Source organism: Ursus maritimus, unplaced genomic scaffold (genome assembly GCF_017311325.1).
Source record: "Ursus maritimus isolate PB19 unplaced genomic scaffold, ASM1731132v1 scaffold_11, whole genome shotgun sequence".
NCBI classification, from domain to species: domain Eukaryota; kingdom Metazoa; phylum Chordata; class Mammalia; order Carnivora; family Ursidae; genus Ursus; species Ursus maritimus.
This window is the reverse complement of record NW_024423453.1, coordinates 52130101-52153632: the sequence shown is the minus strand read 5'-3', so window position 1 is coordinate 52153632 and position 23532 is coordinate 52130101. Positions and strand designations below refer to the sequence as shown.

The 23532-nt window shown below is 37.4% G+C and overlaps 1 protein-coding gene across 2 annotated transcripts in view; it reads right to left on the bottom strand.

Moving 5' to 3' along the window:
- Window positions 1-23532, bottom strand: part of KLHL2 (kelch like family member 2) — a 96401-nt gene that overhangs the window by 39599 nt on the left and 33270 nt on the right. The window contains exons 4-5 of one of the 2 annotated variants that reach the window (XM_040626418.1): window positions 23210-23331; window positions 2268-2430 (exon numbers count right to left, since the gene is read on the bottom strand). In XM_040626418.1, coding sequence (XP_040482352.1) covers window positions 2268-2430; window positions 23210-23331 — 285 coding nt within the window. The remainder of the gene's footprint in view (window positions 1-2267; window positions 2431-23209; window positions 23332-23532) is intronic. The other variant, XM_040626419.1, reaches the window with a different exon arrangement.

Below are 23532 nucleotides of genomic sequence, written 5' to 3'. Positions count from 1 at the left end.
ATAAATATTTTTTAAAAAATAAAATAAAATGTAGTGCATTAAAAATTAAGCATTAGGAGCACCTGGGTGGCTGGTGAGCATCCAACTCTTGGTTTTCAGCTCAGGTCATGATCTCATGAGTTGTGGGATCGAGCCCCAAGTTGGGCTCCGAGCTGAGCGGGGAGTCTGTTTCTCTCCCTCTCCCCCTCCCCGTCCTTTCTCTCTCTAAAATATATAAATAAATCTTCTTAAAAAGTAAGAATAATTTTGCTGAAAATGTCAATAAACCATCCACAAAAAATTCTTTGCATAATTATGAAGAAGGACTCTACAAACTAAGACCTGGAGGTGTTCAAATCTGGTGGATAACTGTTCATACTTTGTAGTACACCACACTAAATTTAAGATTTTAAATAAGAGAAAGAAATAATTAAATCTCACAAAAATCTCCTAAACACAGTACATGAGCTGGTTCTGACAGGAACAGAACTAAGAGTTCTAGTACATCATGTGAATTATGTGTGGACATCTTTTGCATGAGTCCTGCTTTACTCATTCTGTCCCCAGTCCCTTTCCCTATCTTTTAAAAGTCAATAACGTGTATCAAGTCATATGAGACAACTAGCTGCCCAAGAAAGATATGTTTAACAGTGACTGTTTCACACAGAAAAAACTATCAAAAAATATACAAGCCTCCTTCATTCTCCCAATATAAATCACTTATAACAGGCACACTATGTCTAGAGGTAATGGATCTTACGGATTTAGAAGGAAAATTTTCTATTTAGCTGAAGAACAGCTGAAGAACACTGGAACACATCAGTGAATCCAAATTTGTCTTTGGTTTTTCTTAAAATGTCTCATCCCACTCAAGAGGATTACATGAATATCATTACATATTATAGGCATTCCCCAACTTACAGAAGGGTTGTGTGCTAAAAGTTCATCTGTAAATTAGCTTTCTGAAATTCAGATCACCTTTTCCCACTGAAAAGAATTTTATAAAGGGTAGTCAGGCCAATCAGGCCATTCAAAAGAAATCTATAAAATTCAAATTTACTGACATATATGCTTCTACTTTGCCCAGATTTCATTTTCCACAAGTGACAGTCCCTCCCAAGTGGGCTTCTTTCATCGTAAGACCCGTGTTCACTGCAGCACTGAAGGTTTTTTTCCTCCAACTAACCACTTACCATTGTTTCTTTGATAAATACAATAGGGATGCTAGCATTACTTCTCTCCAGTGCTTTGTGCGTGCACATGTATACACATTTACACGCGCGCACACACACACACACGCACACATACCCCTTATTTGGGTCAATGTGCTACCATGTCCCTTACTCATCAGAGTAAACACTGTGCAGCAGAGTTTAGATTTAGGCAAGGGGCTCTTGCATTTGAAGGTTGGAGGAAGTTAGGGTTCTAAAGCACAGTAACGGGCAGTGGTCCTGGAAGGTTCTATAGTAACGGTTCTTATTGGATCTCACAAATACAGGACAGAGATGGTGGGTTATAACTTCCACCAGGCTTATCTCCCCAAAGATGGTTAAAAAAATTAGAAACTTCCTAACAATCACCTTTAATATGTATTTTTTAAATGCTTGTAAATTCAGAGCAAAATCAATTATAGGTTACTTTCACATACTTTAGCTATATCCAAAACAATAACAAGAAACTCTCCTCCTCAGCTGGAGAGATAGGGGATCAGAGGGTCCTACAGAGCAACCAAAGTGATGGCTTCCTTAACAACAGCAATGGGCTGCCCCCTGCCACAGGAGGAGGGTACCAGCAGGAACTAATATCCTGGGAACTAGTGTCTAAGGAGAAAGATGCCTCGATTTCAGATCTACTTTTCCACTCTGCCCAAAGGCAACCAGACTTCAACGCCTTGAAAATTTTTAAGCCAGAAAATTGTTCTCCTGGGTTCAAGAAAAGGCTGTACAAAGCCACAGAGATTAAATGACTTAATTTCATATGCAAATATTTTCTCATACGTCTGTTAATTTGACAATTTGAAAGAAAAAGACATAGGGACTCAATAATTGCATAAAACTAGTTATTCTATTCTTTATGCCCAATACCAATTTATGGAGTTTTTTTTTAAGTTCAGAATTTTGTAAACATGCTTCAATTCTGCAGTGATACATTACTTTTTTAAATGTATTTTTATAAAGTCCAGATCCAGAAACAAGACACAACTTTCCGGAAATCACTACAGAATCATATCAGAACTCAAGCGTTCCAGATTCCTCATCTCAAACTCAGCCGAGGTCTATTTCACTTGCCTGCATAGGTGTTGGCTTTGTTCAGGAGGTCTGTGCATGCGTGCATATCAGCAAAAGCCCGAATTCCTAAGCAGTTGACAGGGTGAAGCTGAGATTCCAAAAATTCACAGCAGGTCTTCTTCACATCCTGTAACTGTAACAGACCAGCTGCTGGGAGAAGTACCTGCAACATACAAGTCAGTCCCGTGAGGCAGGTGGATGGAGGAACACTCACTATTTACCACTCCTAGACAGATCACAACACATGCTGCCATAACTTAAGATCTGCATCCAGACCCAAACGCTCCATGGAAAGTAATGGAACAATTATTTGCAAAAAGGGTGATGCCCCACATTCCCCATAATTTCTATAGAATCTTTCAAAGATCTCTTCTTGGTCAGAAGAATATAAAAGAATATCAGATCATATTAGATTAGTGGTTCTTTTTTATAAGAATAAACAAAATGTATCTTTGAATTTTAATAACATAAATTATTAGGATGCTAGGTGGTGCTATGGTTCAGTGAAAATGGTTTTTTTCCCCTCAATTCATGACCTTCAGTGATTCGCAGGGAAGACATGAGCCCAAGGTAATACATACCACAACAAAGACTCATTTTGCTCTTCCACTGTCTGAATAACACAACAAACTGCTTTTCTTAGGGGACAGAACAATTTTAAATTCAATAGTCTCAGTACAATCAGACAGTTTCTCTAAAATGTAATATATGTGCTAAAAAGGAAAACACAAAAGGTAATTACCTAATATTAACTTTTTAATTTGTATTTGTATTTGAATAACTCCAAGAGATTTTGTATTAATTATGAGTTTTTCTATGGGATTTAACCATTATCTTCACTATAAACACTATATCTAATACCACAACTGCTTTTCAAATAGGTCAATAATGGAAATATTTTTTTCTTGTTAAGTGAATTAGTGTGAAGCGATGTTAAGTACCACATTTGCAAGTCAAATTAAATAGGAAAACTTCATTAAAAAAAGAAGTTCTTAAACATCTACTGCTCTGTTATAAAAGCCAAAAGAAAAAAATAAACCTCAACTATTAGAACAATGGTCAATTTTAGAAAAGATCACATTAGCATAAAAAAATAAATAAAACCTAAGTTCCTTCACGAATTGACTTTCATATATGCCAAGCTGTAGCCCAAAGAGAAAAAGAGAAAAGAAACAGTAGTTTGGGATATCTTTTATAAGTTTTCCCTATCTATGTAATAAATCTTAAATGTATAAAAGAANGAGTGTGTTCATGTCTTTCTGTAACACAAACTAGTCTATTTGTTTAAAGGAACCACAGAAGTTTTACCTCCCAATCTAGAGGCTGCATACGTAGTTAACCCACATGTACACAATCAAATGGCTAGGAATTAAGGATTAAAAGAATAATTTCATGTGTTTTTAATGCAACTTCCCCAACTAATATTAGTTTTCTCTAAAAATATAAAAACAGTATCTAGCGGCCTTTTCCTTCTGAATTTAAGAACAACAAAATGCAAATAATGCTGTTTATATAGCGAAACCTTTTTATAATATATAGTGTGTTTCATTATATTATGAGAATGGTTTCCATGGAAACCTCAAGTTGTTTATAATTTGCAAAGTGGAGGTTTTTCTACACTGGTATAATTGTGCTCCAAAGCAATGTAAAGTACATTCCAAGATGCTTAACAGTGCTGCCATTTAATTCAGCAAACACATACAGTTAAGAAAGCGGTCTTCAGTGTAAAATTTAATCTCTGTGAAATTTGCACAAATACTAATGATCACCCATCTAATCAGCATTTTCCCAAGGACAATACAGTGTGAGAAAGTAGTATTCAAACTGGTGGTAATATAGAAAGACAGAAGCCTTGTGGGGGAAAAAGCAGTTGAGCAGAAATGGGCTCACTCATACACTGCTGGTAGGAGTGTCTCAATGTTCTTGAAAACCAATTTGCCCATTTGAATCAAAATTACAAATGCACATATCCTCCGACCCAGCAATTTAACCCACGGGTACTCTAACAAATGCACAAAATCTCACATGCACAAGACATTCATTGGAGCACTATTGTGGGTAGCAGCAGAAGTTAGGAACAAGCCTAAATGTCCACTGCGAGGAGACTGATTAAACACTTATATCGCCTCCACTCAACGGAATGCTCTGCAGTCATTCAAAAAAATGAGGAAGCTATATGAATGAGACAGTGTCTAAGATATATTCTTAAGTGAAAAAAATTAGTGACTGATTCATACTATGCTAACATACACATGTATGCCCTCACTTATATACATATCCATCTAAAAAAGCAGCTACGGCAGGCTTTTAAAATTTTTGTTTTGCTTCCTTACCTTCAACTTCACCACTACCAAGCCCAGATCTACCTTATCAGGAGAATGAAATTTATAAAACTGTGGAATATGTAGGCCAGGGACAGAAAAAGTTATTTCAACAGTAGGCTCTGTTGCTAGAAATTCACATATAATTTTTAATTAATAGCAACGATGAGTCAAGTGGTCCAATGCTTGGCAAACAATATATATTAAATATACCTTAAGTGTTAGTCAAATGTATAAAACAAGTTTACTCATAATATCCTTCTGTAAGTAAATCCTTAAAAAATGCCTCAGTTTTATGATGTAATTTTACTAGTACTAAAATTCAATAGCTTATTAATTAGTAATTACATACAGCTTCAGAAACACTGAATAATTGGCCCAGGTTTACTAACATGACCCATGGTGATCATCAGTTACTCATGATGAAAACAGGAAAGCAGCAAGGGGCACACCAACTTTCTAGATTACTCTGTCTATTAGATTGCCAGCAAAAACATCATCACAGCTGGTCAGTGGAAAGCTAAAAATAAAACCAAATTTGCCAACTCTTTGGCCTATGATTCTTTCTGCTACCTTGAGCCTTCTCCATAGGTGCAGAATGGCAGTGTTTGTCCAATTTCTAAATCTCCAATACTTCTCTTTTCAGCAAGAGTAATAAAGACAACAATCACTTCAACAATACATTCTTGTAATTGCTTCCACTTAATGAGTAATTACTGCATCAGGCATTGTGCTAAACACTTCGCAGGCAGTAATATTTCATTGTCCCCATTATACACAAGAGAATACAGAGGCTTGGAGAAGTTGGGTAACTTGCCCAAGGTCACACACCTGGTATGGGACAGGTCGAGTCTGCTATGAGAGCTGCATTAACTGGAGTATAATGTTTTTAGATGGTACCCAGATAAACATTATGTCACTAGTTAGAAGTAGGTTTTTAAAGTTACCCTCTATTTATTTCAATAATATTCTTTTTAAAGTACATTTATTTAAGCAAGAATTGAATCCACATAGAGAAAAACATTAATATTTAATAGTGCCAGCAGTACAGAATATAGCAAAATCATGAAGGTGACACACAAATTGCTGAACTTTAGAAATCTCTGACTTGGAAGGTCACATTTAGTATTCTAATCTTTCAATATGTGATGTCATTCAGATTCTTATGGCTTTTGCGTATCACTGAAAAGGAAGGATGTGCCTTAATCTGGGGCTATTGCAATCCCACGGCATATTTTCTACAGAGTGGATAAACTCCACTATTAGTAACAAATGTGGGAAACACCTAGCAATGTAAAGACGTGGTTTCTTAATTTGCTATTTAGGTCACAAAAATATCTTGGGCATTGTAATTAAGAGGTCTGAAGAATAAATTTATGCCTTAAAAACTAATTTTTCTGAGCTCCCTAGAGCAAAGGTACAGCTGAACAGTGCTGCTTCTTATATGAAGTGGAATTATATTGACACAATAAACCTCCAGCCACATAGCATTATGACCTAATGGAAAATTTCCATTTGCTCCATTTTCCCCATTAATGCTGAGATTGATGAAAATAACCCTACGGCACTCTAAGATCTAAAGTATATTCCAAAACATCAAAGGAAAAGCAATTATGTTTGTTATATAATACAAATGTTAATGATATAGTCTAAGAATCGAAAAGTGATTAATTGCCATACAGTATGCTGAGGGATGGCCACACTCCAAAAACAGAAAGATCTCTCTTGATTATATTGAGGCGTAAGAAAAAACATATAGCTGGCAGTGTCTCGGGGTCAAGCCCTCACCTCTCCTTCCAGCAACCTCCTCCTCATCCCCCTTTAGTTCTAGTCTATCAACCCTGAGCTTCTCCACTCAGACCCTGGTGTTCCCACCATGATCTCTCAGTCCCTTTCAGGTTACCACTAACAGCATCACACCACTTCATCTCCTTTGTAACACTTACCAAAGTCAGAAATGATTTTATGTATCTGCCCCCATGTTTACTGTCTCTCTCCCTGCAGAAAAATATATGCTCTGGGCCAGTGGGGTCATATCTGTTTTACCTCCATTGTAGCCCCAGGCACTAGAAAAATATCTAGATGCATAATAAATGAATCAACCTGAATGTACTCTCCTGGGTATTTGTATTTTTAAAAGAGATACGATTTTGGATGTCCTTTGACCCAGAAATACAAATTCTATTTCTAGAATGTGTCTATATGGGACACTTGTGTCCTACTGTAAATCTTCTCAGCCTTACCTCTTGCTCAAGCCACCACTGCAGCAACCAGGTCCAAGTAGACTTTGATCACCTCCGTGAAAATGTAACTTAACAGTGCCTCAACCCCACCTCCCAGCACACCTCTCTCTGGCTTGCCAGCCAGGGAATGCCCTGGGAACTCACAGCTGTACCATCTGGAAGCACAGGAGAAACAATGCTGGTGGGGCCAGCCCTGACCTATGGAGAATGGTCAAAGAAAGATGATGGCTAAATTCTTCCCCTCTTTATTCCCAAGCAGATAGTTCTTTTTTTATTTTATTTTAAAGATTTTATTTATTTAATTGACAGAGACAGAGATAGCCAGGGAGAGAGGGAACACAAGCAGGGGGAGTGGGAGAGGAAGAAGCAGGCTCCCAGCAGAGGAGCCCGATATGGGGCTTGATCCCAGGACCCTGGGATCACGCCCTGAGCTGAAGGCAGACGCTTAACGACTGAGCCACCCAGGCGTCCCCCAAGCAGATAGTTCTGAGACACATTTCATAAGCCTCCTCAGATGGTCCTGGTGAAAAGCAAGTAAAAGAATGTGCTTCTGGATCTCTAGAATTCTAGCTAAGGTAGCAATGGTAAAGGCAGCTATTTATTCGGTGATTATCACCCACCATTTGCCGACATGGCTTCAGTTTGGCCTGTCCTCTGAGTACCATGAGTCTCAAAGGCCTATGATCATCAAACTAGTCTTCTGAGACTCTACACATTATTTTTCTTGTTCATGTGAAAAGCAATATCTTTAAGTGCTGGGAAAAACATGAAGTAAAAAAACATGACCAGCTAATTAAACAACTTCAAATCAATCATTTTGGTAAATAGAAAAAATTTATTTTCACCTAGATGTGCTGATTTCCAAAACACGGAGACAATAAAAGCCTGAACATTTTACACTGTGGAGACATTTTCTGCAATGAACAAAGAAGCAGGGGGAAAGCTACCACTGATTAGAGAAGACAAGTGGAACACTAGACATGGAAGACACCCGAGACAAACAATTAGCACCCGTGTGACACTCTTACACCAGCTGCACATTTTAAAGTAAGATGCTTTCATCCTACTTCACTTTGTTTGACAAGCCAAATTACACATAAGATGTTTCGCTTAGACAAGTACACTCCTTCTGCTTGGCTGTTAGGATCTGCAATTTATTTTCAGCTTGGGCATTTACTCCATAGGGGGAAATAATTTATGTAGTAAGTCTTTTAAATCCTGAGCCATTAGCAGTGTGTTTTTTGGAAAAGACTACCAAGGGGTCTGACTGTTCCATACACAAGATTTCCAGATGTCTATGAAACATGCAAACATGAAAACAGCACAGTCGCTATTAACTTTATAGTGAGTGTACTGCTAAAAAGAAAGTTTTTATTAATTTCCCAGCCATTTCCTATTCATATTAGAAGCACCTGTTTGTGTAAAGAGCAAGGGGGGCACCTGGTTGGCTCAGTCAGTTAAGCATCCCACTACTCTTGACTTCGGCCTAGGTCATGATCTCAGGGTCGTGGGACAGAGCCCCGCATCAGGCTCTGCACTCAGCAGTGAGTCTGCCTGAGAGTCACTCTCCCTCTCCTGCTGCCCGCGCCCCCCCCCCGGCTCTAGAGCATGCGTGTATGCGCTCTCACTCAACTAAATAAATCTTTTAAAAATAAAAAAAAAGTAAGGGCCTTGTGTGGCAGGAATGACCTGAAAACAGAGAAACTGCTGTTCAAAGGGCATGAGGAGAGGGAAGAAATTATTCCCCAACTTAAAGAAGCTATATTGCTGCTGGACCAAAAAAAATCTCATTACGAAATATAACCTGCAACTTTCGGTACTATACATCTTCTAAAATCTGCATTTAGTCTCCAAATTATAAACAAGTCATGTTCCACAAGTTTATTTTTTTCAATTGGCTTCTTGATACTCTTTTAGTCATAGAAACAGTATTAAAAATAGTTATAAATCACAGTATCAATGAATATAATATTACTACTTGACTGCTGCGACCTTATGGGGCACTGGGTGCAGGAAAGAAGGAGAAAGAAAGTTTCCTTCCTCTTTCTGGGATGTAGGTCTGGGTGGGTGCCTACAGAGTTTTGAAACAGGAAGTGTTTGACCCTGGCATCCTGCCACCTCATTCATACTTCCACATCTCAAAACCCTAAACCTCAACCACCAGGAGCTGGCCTCTGCTCTGTGCTCCCAGTTATGATTCCCTACACAGATCTGCCTGTCCTGACTACTAAGTGTTCCATCCTCTAACTATATTTAACTCACCTCCCTCCTCCCAACACCTCCCTTCCCAAGCTCCATCAACTGAGATGGCTACAACCAGCAGAGTCAAAAGGAAAACCATCTTATTATTAATTCATAGTAATGGTTAATAACGCATCAACTTCCAGAACAAATCCCTTCCAGAGATATTTAAAGTTTTAAAAGAGGCTGACTCCTAAGCAGAATACATTCATAATTGAGGTCACTTCCAATGGTTTAATAAACGAGGCAGAAAGGCAAAAGTAGTAAAGAAAGAGGAAATATGTGGGCAATGTGGCTTTCCCACAGGCTGAAAACTACCCCTCCTTTACTATCCTTTTTACAGCTGCTTTTCCCATTCTTTTTAACCTAACTTTTCTCTAAAATCTCTCACTTATTCAACAGTGGCTCAAATGTTTAAACAAAGATAGCACCTACCTTGTAGAGTTGTTGGAAAAAAAAAATAAGTTGATCTACTGTTCAACACAATGCCTAGCACATGGCCAAGGAGCACATTAGCTCTAATTCAAGGTTTCTTCTTGGACTGAATCGAACACTCAATCCCATGACAACAGAATGCCAGGATTTCCTTTCTCCCTCACAAGATCATGTTCTATGCCAGATCATTTACAATGGGCATAAGGTTGTTTTCTCTTTTGATCAAATTATGTAAAAGACATAATCAGGGACAATTCGAAAAAGAACAAACACCATGTACAAAAATGGGAAATATACTTGATACCCCACTGGCTATTAAATATAAATTAAAATAATGAGACAGCATTTTATGACTATTGATATTCTTTTCTTTTAAAGATTTATTTATTTATTTGAAAGAGAGAGTGAGATAGAGAGAGAGCATGAGCAGGGGAAAGGGTAGAGAAAGAAGCAGACTCCCCGCTGAGCAGGAAGCCCGATGTGGGACCCTGGGATCATGACCTGAGCCGAAAGCAGACAGTTAACCAACTGAGCCACCCAGCACCCAACTATTGATATTTTCAAGCACATATATTCAGGCTGAGGGGTAGTAAGCCTTGGCCCCTATCATGTTCTTCCCTTCAGTGTAAACTAGTCAACTCTTTTAGAAAAGAAATAGACAACATTCATCAAGAGCTACCAAAAAATATAAAAGTTTAAAGCCTTTGATGATGGAAGTTTGCTCCTGAAATTTTACCCTGAGAAAACAGTTAAAAAACAACAGGCTACATCCACAAAGTTTACTTTAGTATTATTTGTAAGAGTAGGGAAAAAAACAGAAACAACTACAGATTTAGCAATACGGCAAAAATTAGGTGAATTATGTTAAACCCACATGATGAAACATTATAATCAATGACAATGAAGACTAATAATGGTTTTAAAAAACTAGTATCTCTAAAATATTTGCAATAGCATACAATATTATAAAATGAGATGGATACACAGCTAGCTCTAACCTATGATTATATTAGAAAAACTTAACAGACGTCAAGTTCCTTTGATCTCAATGAACTTGGTTACTGAAACAATGTTGGCAAAGACAGAAAAAACACAAAACTGAACATTTCCACACGATTTAGTTTTTCTAACACATAATGGACATAAGTAAAGAAAGCAGTGCACAGGTCTTCTTAACAACAGCTTGGCTCCCTGCCCTCGCATCTGTCGGCTCTAGAGCGCGCAGCACTGGGTCTGGATCCAATCCTGTCTCTAATCACAGAGAACATCTCTGGGCTCTAACTACATGCAGCTCAACCTAGTCAACTTCATGTCAATGCTAATGTGAGCCTAGGCACTTTGATGCTTTGTTTCCCAGACCCAGACCCAGCCCACCTGCGTCTAACTAGGATCCTTCCCTAGTGGGCATCAATAACTCGGCCTGACTCTGCTGTGCATGGGCCAGGTGTCCCAGAGGCTGAAATCCTGCCCCTGGGTCCCAGCCCAGAAAATGCAGAATGCTTTCCCAGGTTCCCTTCCTCCTGTTCTCCCAGGACCTCCTGCCTGGCTCCGCTTCTATCCATCAAACAGGGCCTATTCATCAAACATGCCTGTCCTATGGGCATTCCCCCATTATTCACCTAACAAATATTTATTTAGCATCTAGTCTAGGGTCCAATCACTAGTTTAGGTTCTAGGGATATGGCAGTCAACAAAATGGACAAATATACCAGCCAGCCTAGAGCTTCGATTCTAATACGCAGTGCTTACATTTAGTAGGGACATGTGTAATTTCCATCACCCCAGCACTCCTGCCCTTCAAATAAGTCTTCAGATCTCAAAGTCTGAGGTCCGGAGGCGCTGGAGATTTTAATCCCCAACCTGTCACTGAGTTCCTATAAAGCCTCAGAGGCAGAATGGAGTTAGTATGAAAAGAATGGAGAATGGAAACCATACCACAAGCTCAAGAATAACTCTGGTCTTGAATGCTGGACATGCTCCATATTAACTGTGACCCAAGAAAATCGCTTAACCCCCCCCACCCCCCGAGCTGCAATTCTCTGAGTTGTTAAAAAAACAACTCTCTGTCCAGGATGCTATAAAAACTAAATGAGATCAGTACTTAGCAAAGTGATGGGAACATGGAGGGTAGGCGGCCCCTTCTTCCTAATTGAGTATTTTATTCTATTTCTGTTATTGTTTATGGGCATTAATCCACTTTTATTTACTCTCCTTTAGTCTTGCCTCTCTAAAATTACCTCAAATCAAAAACATGACTACTAGTCTCTTGACTAACTGATCATGCAATTTATGCCTATTATAGATCAAAATTCCCCTTGTATTTCCACTGTATTCTCCAGAGTTCTTCCCTTCCACAACCTCAGAATTTCATGAATAAAGAACAGACTAACAGACTATCGCTGACTCCACATCCACCTTCAACACAGAATTTAAACTGGTTAGTTTAGGGTGGTGAGACTGAGGCATCAATCCACTGTCTAATGAAGAAAACAGGGACCAACAAGAACTGTCAGCAGGCCTCAAAAATATTGTTTTAAAAACTGAAATAAAAGCAAGCAAGTTTAAGGACCCAAGATTCTCAACAAAGGTAAGATATGAGTCTTAGTACAGGGACTAATGTTGTTTCTGGCTTTTCAAAAGTGCTGCATGGATATATTCACAACTGTGGATGGTAACTGCCAAATTAACTGCCAAGCACAATTGTCAAAGTAAGTTACCTTCACTGTCTCCACTGCCCAGTGCACTGTATTGCTTTATCACATACAACTCCCTCTTCCTCTCCTCCTTCTTGGTCTTTCCTATCTTACTCTCTTCCTCTTGCCCTTTTGTCTATGCCTGCTCCTTTTTCATCTTCTTTCTAAATTGATTTATATTATTCACAGCCTCCCCACCCCCTATGATTACCAAGTTCATTCCAGAGGAATTTTTTCAAAACCAAAGAGACTGCTAATATTTTTTAAAGATTTTTTTTTGTTTTCACAAATAATATAATGCTAAATTAAAACACATGGACACTCATTCATGCACGCACATACATACACACACACATCCCAACACTCACATACGTAATATACTCTTATTCCTTGGACAAACAACTCTTGTTCTGTTGTATGATTTTTTTTTCTATTTAACATAATTTATTTTTTTCATAATAATATTTTTATTATATTATGTTATTCACCATACAGTAGATCCCTGGTTTTTGATGTAAAGTTCGATGATTCATTAGTTGCGTATAATGCCCAGTGCACCATGCAGTACGTGCCCTCCTTACTACCCATCACCAGCCTATCCCATTCCCCCACCCCCCTCCCCTCTGAAGCCCTCAGTTTGTTTTTCAGAGTCCATAGTCTCTCATGCTTCAGGTGCATGATTATATATTCTCTCCTTCTAACCCTGTCTGTAACGAATATTCATAAATTATCTCCCAATTCTGTTTGTCAAAGCCTAGGCTTGACATGAAATAGAGATTAGAAGATCAAATTATTGCTGGAGAATAAAAAGAGAGAAAATATATGATAAGAAAGCACAGGTCAAGCAAAAAAAAAAAAATCAAATCCCTTTTAATAGGCAATTAAATAACTTTATCCACCTTACTGATTAGCCTCTCCCTGACCCCAACTAGAGCTTGATTACAGAATATGTGTTTCTCAATGTCCTTTATCAAAGTGCCTTAAGTCTCATTCATAACAGCCCAAAACTTTAAATAGATGTCCATCATCCTGCTAAACTGCAAAAAATCCATACAATAGAATATTCAGCATTTATAAAAAGGAACTAACTACTGGAACATGCAGAAACACAGACAAATCTCACAAATGCTGTTATGCCAAAGAAGTCAGCCGCAAAAGAAAACATTCTGTATGATTCTCTTTATATTAAGTTCAATAACAGGCCAAACTAATCTGTTATAACAGAAATCATACCAGTGGTTGCCTGGAGTCAGAGGTGAGAGATTTATTAGGAAGAGGCTTGAGGTTATAAACGCTCAATATCCTGATTTGGGTGTGGGTTAATGGTGTATGCATTTGTTAAAACTTAGCAAACTGAACATGGAAACAATAGCCCACCAGAGGAAAAAAAAAAGTGAGTGCTTTAGGCCTACACTAAGATTCACCAGAAGTCAGTGGAAGGCATTTATAAATTATGAAACAAATTTTTAAAATGAAAAATAATAATCCTGATAGAACCCCAAATAAGAAAATAAAAGGAAAATATATCAAATGTATTTACATGACCAAATTTCTATACTAGTATTTGTAAAGTTAATTTAAAACAACTTTTGAATATATGCTAGTGATATAGGTATATTCTATTTTCACAAAAAATGAAATTTTCATAAATCATATAACCAGGGAAAGCTAGATATACATTTAAGCTAGATGATGAGAAGCCCATTTTTACTAACCTGACAATGGAATTAAGACATCAAGGTCCAAAAGGTAATAATAATTTTTAAAGTTGTGGGTCAATAACACCAGGATTTACAAGACCTCTGGCTTATTTCAAACCAAATATGCCAGAACCACAGATAATTGAACAGCTCTAGGTTCTCACCACCTAACGGGTTTGGAGAGCAGGACCCTGAACACTGGTAGCAAGCCTGACACAGATGTGCTTTGCCCCACGTAGGTCCAAATGTAAACAATATGAGGCACAGGTCAAACATGAAGAAAAAAATCCAAGTAATAAGGACTTTGATTTATATCTAACTTGTCCAATCAGAACACTGCTATAAGATGCTAGATCACAATCAGGATGGAGTCATTTTTTGCTCATCAAGATAAACTCCTTTTATATACCACATGAAGCTACTTAAGATATCAATCACAAAATGACTCAACCGTGGACATCTTCAAAGATTATATATTTTAGGAGCGCCTGGATGGCTTAGTCAGTTAAGTATCTGACTCTTGGTTTCAGTTCAGGTCATGATCTCAGGGTCCTGAGATCGAGCCCTGCACTGGGCTCCGTGCTCAGTGCAGCGTCTGCTTGTCCCGCTCCCTCTGCTCCTCCCCCTGCATGCTCTTCTCTTTCTCTCTCTTTTTCTCACTCTGGCCCTCTCTCTCTGGAAAAATAAATAAGATCTTCTTTAAAAATTATATATTTTAATAATATAAAGCCACAAATACCTTAGTTATTAATATTTCTTGAGTACCTAGCTTTTCTGTAAACAAAAACTTAAAAAAATCACTTCAAGTTTGATGTCCATCTAGTTTTATAACATGTTCTTATGATAAACCCTCTAGATTTTTCTCAAACTAGCTGACCTCCAATGGCTTCTTCCATACTAAATTTTAAATAATAATTAAATATTAAATTAATAATTAAATATTAAAATATTCTATACTTTTATACAGAGTGGAACATATTTTAACTGGTATGACTGGAGAACATATATTCTAGCTGGTCAAGTATTTTGATTAAAATTATGAGGATTACCAAGTTCAGACTTCAAATATAATAAAATGCAATTAACACCAAAATTCAATTGTAAATAATTTTTAAATTTATAGTAATTATTAATATAAAGGAAATTCACCATTTTGTGCCTTTGGATAATAATGAACCAAAATTATCACTATTCTGGTAAGGTGATAACATATTAGTTTAACAGGTTTCTGGGTATTAGAATGTCAGATAAATTCACTTCAATGATATAATTTCCCACTGCTATCCCATAGACAACCACTAATCCTGAAAGTTTGATTCATCACATTTTATGTGTTTTTAAAAGTTTTAACCTGTAATTTAAGCACATCATCTGCCAAACTCTTTTAGTCACAAAGAACTTACTTTCTATCTCATAAGAGAAACAGAACATGAAAATGGAAAAACAATAAGGCTTCCATAACCCACGCTAGGAAAAACATCACTTTTTCTTGAACCACTGCCTGTCAAACCGGTGGGAAAGGGTGTTACAAACTGGTACTGCAATCACTCCAGAGTGCTGTCTCCACACCAACCCAAATACACACGTCTTGTTGGGCGAAAAGAAATCTACAGCAAATTAAGATTTATTTTTTGGTCACAAATATATATCCTGATTCGGAATATAAAAAATGAGGGAAAGGCTACATGAGCCATTTCTTTTTTACCCAGTAATCCCAAACAATCTCAGTGAGTTCTTCTTCCTCATGGACACAAGACTTTTTATTGCTGCCCATTTCTTATTTATGCTCAACATTTATAGAGCACTTTAATGTTTTCATAAGCTTTAACTGGCATATTTCATATATCACAGCATTTCTGTGAAGTGTCTAAGCACTATCAGCTTTATCTATAATAGCTAAAAAACAGAAAGGTTAATGTCTTACTCAAGGCCATTCTTGAAGTCCATGGTTAAATTCAAGATTTGAGCTCTGAATTCTAACACAATAATTAGCTAGAATCCACTAGCCCATGAAAGTTTTCTAGCAGAGAGCCAATCTAAGGGGGCTCCTTATTATTTTCTGAGTTGCTCAACAGTAACTTAAATATACAGTGTTATATACTTCATTTAAATGATTTTATTTAAGCCAAAAACATTTACAAAACTGCTCAGGAGATGTTTTTGCTCACCCTGAAGATAAGCCTGCTACTGAACTCCTTTGGTACATGGGCAACTTCTAATTGTGTGGCTGAGAATGGAAAATGGCCATTCAATCAAGATAACTAAAGGGCAGATCTGGACTGTGACTGTAATTAAGGTTAAAGCATAGCCAAGTGTATAGTTACCGTCTCTGTCAGAAGAAATCATTTTTAACAGAAGTGCAAAATAGTTCCTATTATTTAATCCCCACATGGAGACAGATGAGCATTCAAAACACTGGGGCCTTGCCCTCTAACTAAGAATCCTTGCCCCAGTGAGCCACTAGTTCCTTACAGCCTCAAGGGCCTGGAGGTAGAAAAGACAACCACCACATAATAAAATGTTCAGAAATGGGTCATCTGAAGAGAAATCACTTGTCAGTTTTTCTGGGTACTACACAGGGGAGACAGGCATTGGATCTGATAGCACTCAATCAACTTCCTGGTCACTAGAGATGTGTTTTGGAGTAGAAGGATAGTCCATTAGGGCTCTTCTGAATCCACCCGAAGTAACCTCCCTTCTCTATGATTTCATGCTCACTAAACAATCCTCTGATTAGAAGTCTAGCACATAGAGACCTAGGTCCTGGGAATGATGCGCACTGGTTAACATACACATCTATACGGTCACAAGAAATACCTATTACCCTGTAAAGTCACAGGCTGTAAAGGCTCTTAGGACAAGGGCCTTGTCTGTCTTACTTGATATTGCATCACCAATACTGCCTGGCATAAAATAGATGCTCCATACATTTTTAATGATAAGGATTAACACCGGCAATGGAAAGACGGGCAAGCCCAATACCTTTAGAAGTAAGAAAGGAAAGAGCAAGCCATGTATAAAGAAGCAGCAAAAAGGTTATTAATCCCACCTGATCTAGCCTCGTCTAGCTGAAACTGTTAGAAGCCTTATTAGAGCTTCAAGTTCAGTCCAATTCAGTCCTAAACTAATCCTGACCAAGACTGTGAAGTTTATTAGGTGCCCAACCAGTGTTTCTAGTCTGTCATTAATCTTGCTGCCTTAAATGTGGTGTGCTCCCCAAAGCATCCTAATGCTTACCAAGCCACACTGTGAGCCCTAAAGCCCTACCCAACTGAGCACGGCCCCAAATCCTGGCTTTGCCGTCCACCATCCCAACTTTACATAGCTATGATATTATAATTGCCTAGCGCTTACCAAGTCTCTTTCCAAACAAGCGAGCTTGGGGCTGTAGGCTTGACTCACTGTTCACTCAGGGCAGCTCTTCCTGGATCAAAGACACTGTCATCAGCCTAACAGCAGGTACCACCACCACCACCACCACCACCACCACGAGACTTCCTGCTGCCATGCCTCCTGCAGCACCCCATTCAGACCTGAAGCTATCAGTCATCCTGGAGCACTTTCATTCGGATTACATGCTGCCCTCTATTTAAAAAATACTTATTGGGGCACCTGGGTGGCTCAGTTGGTTAAGCATCTGCCAGGGTCCTGGGATCGAGCCCCGCATCGCGCTCCCTGCTCAGCGGGGAGCTTGCTTCTCCCTCTCCCGCTCCCCCTGCTTGCGCTCTCTCTCTCTCTGTCAAATAAATGAATAAAATCTTCAAAAATAAATTAATTAAAATAAAAAATAAATTAAAAATTACTTATTGAGCGCTTGCTCTCCTAGATTGGTGCCCCTATTCTTGGCCACATTCATTCCTGGCCCAAGCCTCAATCCCAATTATGCTTTTAGTGAGGTCCCAGCATGTCTCACCTGTACATAAACCAGTTATCTAATGAATGATGTTTCACAAGCTTTTACATAAGAAAGAACAGAATTTATCCCCCTATTTCAGACAAGAAAATAAAGCTCAGAGAAGAACTTTGGACAAAGTTACGTGGTATTTCAATAGCAAAGCCAACACGTATACTCTATTTACTATGCTTTGAATCTTGTTCATTTCTTGTAGCATCAGGACCAAGCACAGGATTGAAGACTTAGCAGATAATCCATTAGTCTGCTTAACTGATAGGGTGTCTTCGATATCCATTTTAAATAAATATCCATCTAATAAGTATCTCATTTCAGTGTTTATCTAAGCAATGCAAAAATATACACACCAAAAGCATTGGTTTACCAACCTCTGCTTCACCTGCTCACCTGACTAACCAAATCTCCCATGCCCTCTGTACTCTCTAGTATGCTTGCACACTTCTGCCCCAGCTGAGTTGCATTTTACCAACTCATACATTTTGGTTCACTCCCAAATCTGTTTATGACACTTGCACTTGTTATTGAAATTACATAATTTGAATAAACATATATAATCCAATGAGATGTAAGTGTAAAAAAAGAGCTATTTCTATGAAAACTAAGTTGATTGCTTTAGAATGACTTGATCAATGTGTTATTGCAAAAAAAAAAAAAAAGCTTCTCAAATTACACATGGGGGAAGGAAAGAGAAATTGTATAATTCAAAGATGACTTTGCACTGAGATTTCAAGTGTCTCAGTTCTTGCTGCACTTTTTTAAAAACTAGAAAATTAGAGCTGCTCCATCATTATGATGTCATATGTGCAAAAAAGGATATGGCTCTCCAAGCAGCTAACCATACTAGTTTTATAATAAAAGATCAGCATACAAATGTACAGTTTCATGTTGTAGGTTAAAATAAAGTATCTGGGGTATACATGTATTCGTTTTTGATCGTTTCTCCACTTTAACAGCCTTTTGTTAATTAAGTGGTCAACCATGTGAACAGGTCTCCTACCGTGGATGCCCATTCCCTCTGATGCCTTCTTTTTAGGAACGCCTCACTGGTAAAACGTTATACAATATACTATGAGCACTTCTGGTTTGAAACAAAAATAACCTGCCCTACATCACCAACAAAATGGACACACTATGTTGAATTTTCTACTGTACTGAGATTGTGTAAAACATTCTGGTGTGTTTATTGCCAAAAATTAATTCTGTCTCTTGAAAAATTCTCATTTAAATTCTGTTCCTTTTCTAAAAGGATGAGATTTTCTAACCCAAATAATTTCAATTTATGCAACATATAAGTTTTCTGAACTCTTTAAAACCTATCCATTCACAATTATCAGATGCTTCTTAAATTCTTCTGAAATGAGAAAAATTCTAATGTAGACAGAACTTATAGATGAACACTCATAATATTAATTTGGAAATAAGAGTATTTACCTACATTGGCACTGTCTATTAAGATCCTTACCTTTGTTTTTCACACTTACATAACTGAAAAAAACTCTTAGCTACTTCCAGCAAGCCAAAACAAATACCCAAAAGCTGAGAAGTTAAAATGTATGTAACAAAACCACAAATTTAGCAATGAAGTAAATGTTTTGAAAATTTTAAGTTGCTTTAGGATTCTTCAAAAATGTTGATCAACACATCAAATGAAGAAGAGTTAAACCTCCAATAATTTTTAGATAATGAAAAAAATATTTTTGGTTATAAAGATATTTTTATTTTCAAATTTATAAACTCTCTTTTTAAAGCAACACTAGTTAATGACAACTTAACATGTTGTTCAGTATCACATGCTATGTGATACTGAACTAATTACTTAACCTTCTTGAGCTTCCTTAATTGCAAAATGGAGTAATACCTATCTAATAAGGTAATAAATATCAAATGAGACATATATAAAATGCCTAGCACATAGCTGAAAATAAACTCGTGTAAAAACCCTTCATACACACACATACACACATATAAAGCTAAGTATTCTTAACCGTGGGAGGGGGGGAGAGACAAAGTAAATGAACTCTCTAAAACTGTATGCAAAACTCTGTGCAAAAATGGCTATGTACACTTTACTTGGGAAAGGGTCCATAGTTTTTCATCGTTCTCAAAGGAATCCACGATGCCCCCAAATTTAAACAGTTTTTGAGTTTGTGTGTGCATGTGTTTTTTAAGAGAGCGCAAGGGAGTGGGGGAGAAAGAGGGAGAGAGAATCTTGAGCCCAATGTGGGGCTCGATCTTACAACCCTGAGATCATGACCTGAGCTGAAACCAGGAGTCGGATACTTAATGGACAGAGCCACCCAGGTGCCCCATGATGCTCCTAAATTTAAAAAACTACTTTATAATAGCCTTTGACTTTATTTTCTCTGTTCCCAGCTATATAATGTTTATAAAATTTGACTGGAAACTCTAGAAACAAGTTAAATTTAAATTACTCAATAGCAACAACAAAAAAAGTTCAATTAAAAGCATGATCATGGTAAGATATATATTATCCTTTTATCTCCCTCTTAAAAAAACACACAAACAAATTCATTTGGCTCAAATTAGTCCCCAATCTTGCCATAAATAAAAGCAAATACCTAAACTCAAAACTAAAGTTTAAAAACCTAAACAAAAAAACAGCAACATCAAAAAAAATCAGAGCAACCCTAAAGAGCCAAGAATTAAAGTCCTATTACTTATATAACACAATAATAATTATTCCTTTTTTGGAGTTAATGCTTCAAATCAATTCATTCCCTCATTCTGACTCAAAGTTCAACCTTCACTTCAAAGAGCTGTTATGTATTTTTTTAAATTTGTGTAATAGGAAACGATATGGTATCACAGAAGGAGCCCAAAACTAGGAATCAGGGAAAACAGGGTGATGGTCCTGTTCTGTCCCCAACTGACTAAGACAGCTGGACCTCAACATTCTATGGTACCATGATTCTACATTGAAACATGCAATCCCAAAGTAAAACACTACAATATCCACTATCCTAAAAATCATATTTTATTATTTATTACTAAAACAGAAACTTACTAAAAGAGAGGTTACCTCCCTGACCAGAGATTTGATTCTAGGTCTAATAAGAAAATATACCTACAACAACAAATTTTTGAACTACAGAAAGTTCTATCCCCACTATCAATTTTCTCGAAACAGATATACTCAGAGCAGGCTCCCAGTTGGGGCCATTTGAAATTTTAGCTTAACTTTAACAGGAACACCACAAACCTCCACCATACCACTCCCTTCCCTAAGGTGAACGGTGCTTATAAGAAAGATCCAACAGAGTGTATACAGACAAAAATAAACGAAATAGAGGAGAGAGCAGTCTGGCATATCCTGATAGGTAAACCCTTCTTTTGTATTTCACTGAAAAATACTTGTTACGGAAAAGGCAACTTACTTTAATCAATTTTATTTCCAAACTGCCTTTTCTAAAATAAGTATTTTTCAATGGACTATAAATGAGGCTATGCATACCAAGGTAACCCTATGCTCTCTTCCCCCATTCCCCCCAAAAATAAAAACTACACAAATATTAAGCATTTAGCAAGTCTGCCAGATACAGCTCTTTGAATGTATTCCTGTAGGAGCTGAACATATACACAAAAGGCAAATCAGCATGGCAAGAGGTTTTCTGAAAGGCTGTGATGACTAATATTTCAGGACTGGAACGTGATAGTTATTAAAAGAAACATGAGAGGCGTTCTCCCAGTTCCTTACAGGCCAATGTCTCCACCACAAGAACTACTACAAACAGCATTGAGGGCTGAATTCACACAGTCTATTCTCTTAGGCCTAAATCATCTTTTGCAAATTTTCCCCTTGTCACAGAATATGACAATGAGCAATTCATTGGTTGAAGGTCAGAAACAGGGCACAATGAGGCCCATGAACTCAAATGAATTTTAAAAAAGGAGCAAAAAGAAAACCAAGACAACGTTTTGTTGAAAACAATGCCCCCAAATCTAGCAACTAGCATAATGACAGAGAAAAAATCAGATTGTGATGACATGGTGGTACTGTTACCCCATGGCATGTACGAAACACTTTCCTCCAGGTTAAAAACAAAGTTCACATAGCAATTGATTCACACCTTTATACACGACTTTAATATCAACCAAGGTTGTTACCTCATGAACTGGATTTCCAAACAAAGGCAAATGAGGCCACCTGGGAAAGATCACCAGAAGGCTTCACCACTGCCAATATTTCAGACTTAATAACATCATGTCTGAACAAGTTAACGTGCAAAGACTTCAGTCTCCAAACGGAAAAAGTTTCTATCATATTTCAATTAATTACAAGGGACAAAAGACTGAGCTCACACTTTCCTATCTGAGCAAAGTAGAACTCAGAGATTATTTAAGAAGTTAGTCCTAATTCTTTTTGTTGTCCTCAAAACACAGTTTACCTGTTGGAAGGAGTAAATATAATAATAAATATAAACTTTCAGATGGCAATTTGGCATACCTAACAAAAATTAAAACATGTATATATCCTTTGATCCACCAATTACATTTGAGACATCTATTCCATGAAGTTTTGGATGTAAATAAAAAAATCTTCATTCACCGCAGTACTTTTATAAAGGTGGAAAAATCACATATGCTGATTAATATACGGGATGACATTTAAAAGAAGGAGCTGGGCCCACATATACTGATGTGTAAAGAACTTCAAGATACTTTGTACAGTGAAAAAAGCAAGTTTCAGAATAACAGGCGTAGTAAAAATATACTTGTATCAGGAAAACTGTGCACGAGTGTGAGTGTATGGGTATATATAATTGCATAGAAAATGGTCTGAAAGGATTCACACCGAACAGAGAGCAGAAGCTACCCTCTGGGGCAGAAGAATAGATCAATGTGTGTGGGTTGGGATGAGCAAGAAAGGAAGGGCCGTTTTAAAAGAGGCACCTTCACCTTCTACACTATATACATCTGTATTATTCATTTATATCATATATATAAAACATCTGTTCTTTAAAGAAGAAAATGCAACGTCAAATTTTAGCTAAATTCGAGAATCTCAGAAGATACTGTAATAGTAAAAGAAGTAAAGACTGTTAATAGTCAAAAACATCCTTTGTAGATTTTAACTTCAAGGGAATAGAAAAATGTGGGCAGCATCAATCAGTAGTTATGGATGAACATGACAGCGTTTTCACAAACAAGTGTCACTCAGAGAACTGAAAGACTGGAACTTCAAGACTATAAAAGGTATTGAAATCAGAAACATCATTAGAAAGATAGAATCATTCCAAATGTCCCTTAGAAATTCAGTTTTAACAATGAATTCCATTACTTTCGTACAAAAAGTATCCTGTGGTGTGGGTATGCTCTTTTGATTTAAAAAACTGGTATGTAGGAAGAGCTAAATGGTATGAGGTGTTTACTCTCACCTGTACATTTTCTTCCGTAACCTGAATTTCTGCAGTGTAAACATAATCGATCAGCATCCTCAGGGTCCAGCCATCTACTTCTTTTATTCGAACTCTCTTTGCTCGGCTCTCACTCATCTCGCCTAAAACACAAAAGAGGAAGAGTGACACTACAGCAAGCTACTGCTGTGAAAATACCAATGCCACTTTCTTGCCACTCGCCATATTTTGTAGGCAACACGATCAGGCACTTTTTGCAGGCCTAAAACATTCCATTACCTCCCCTAGCAGCTTACCTGAGCAAACCATAAAATGTACTTCTGTTACCCACTTGTACCTGAAAA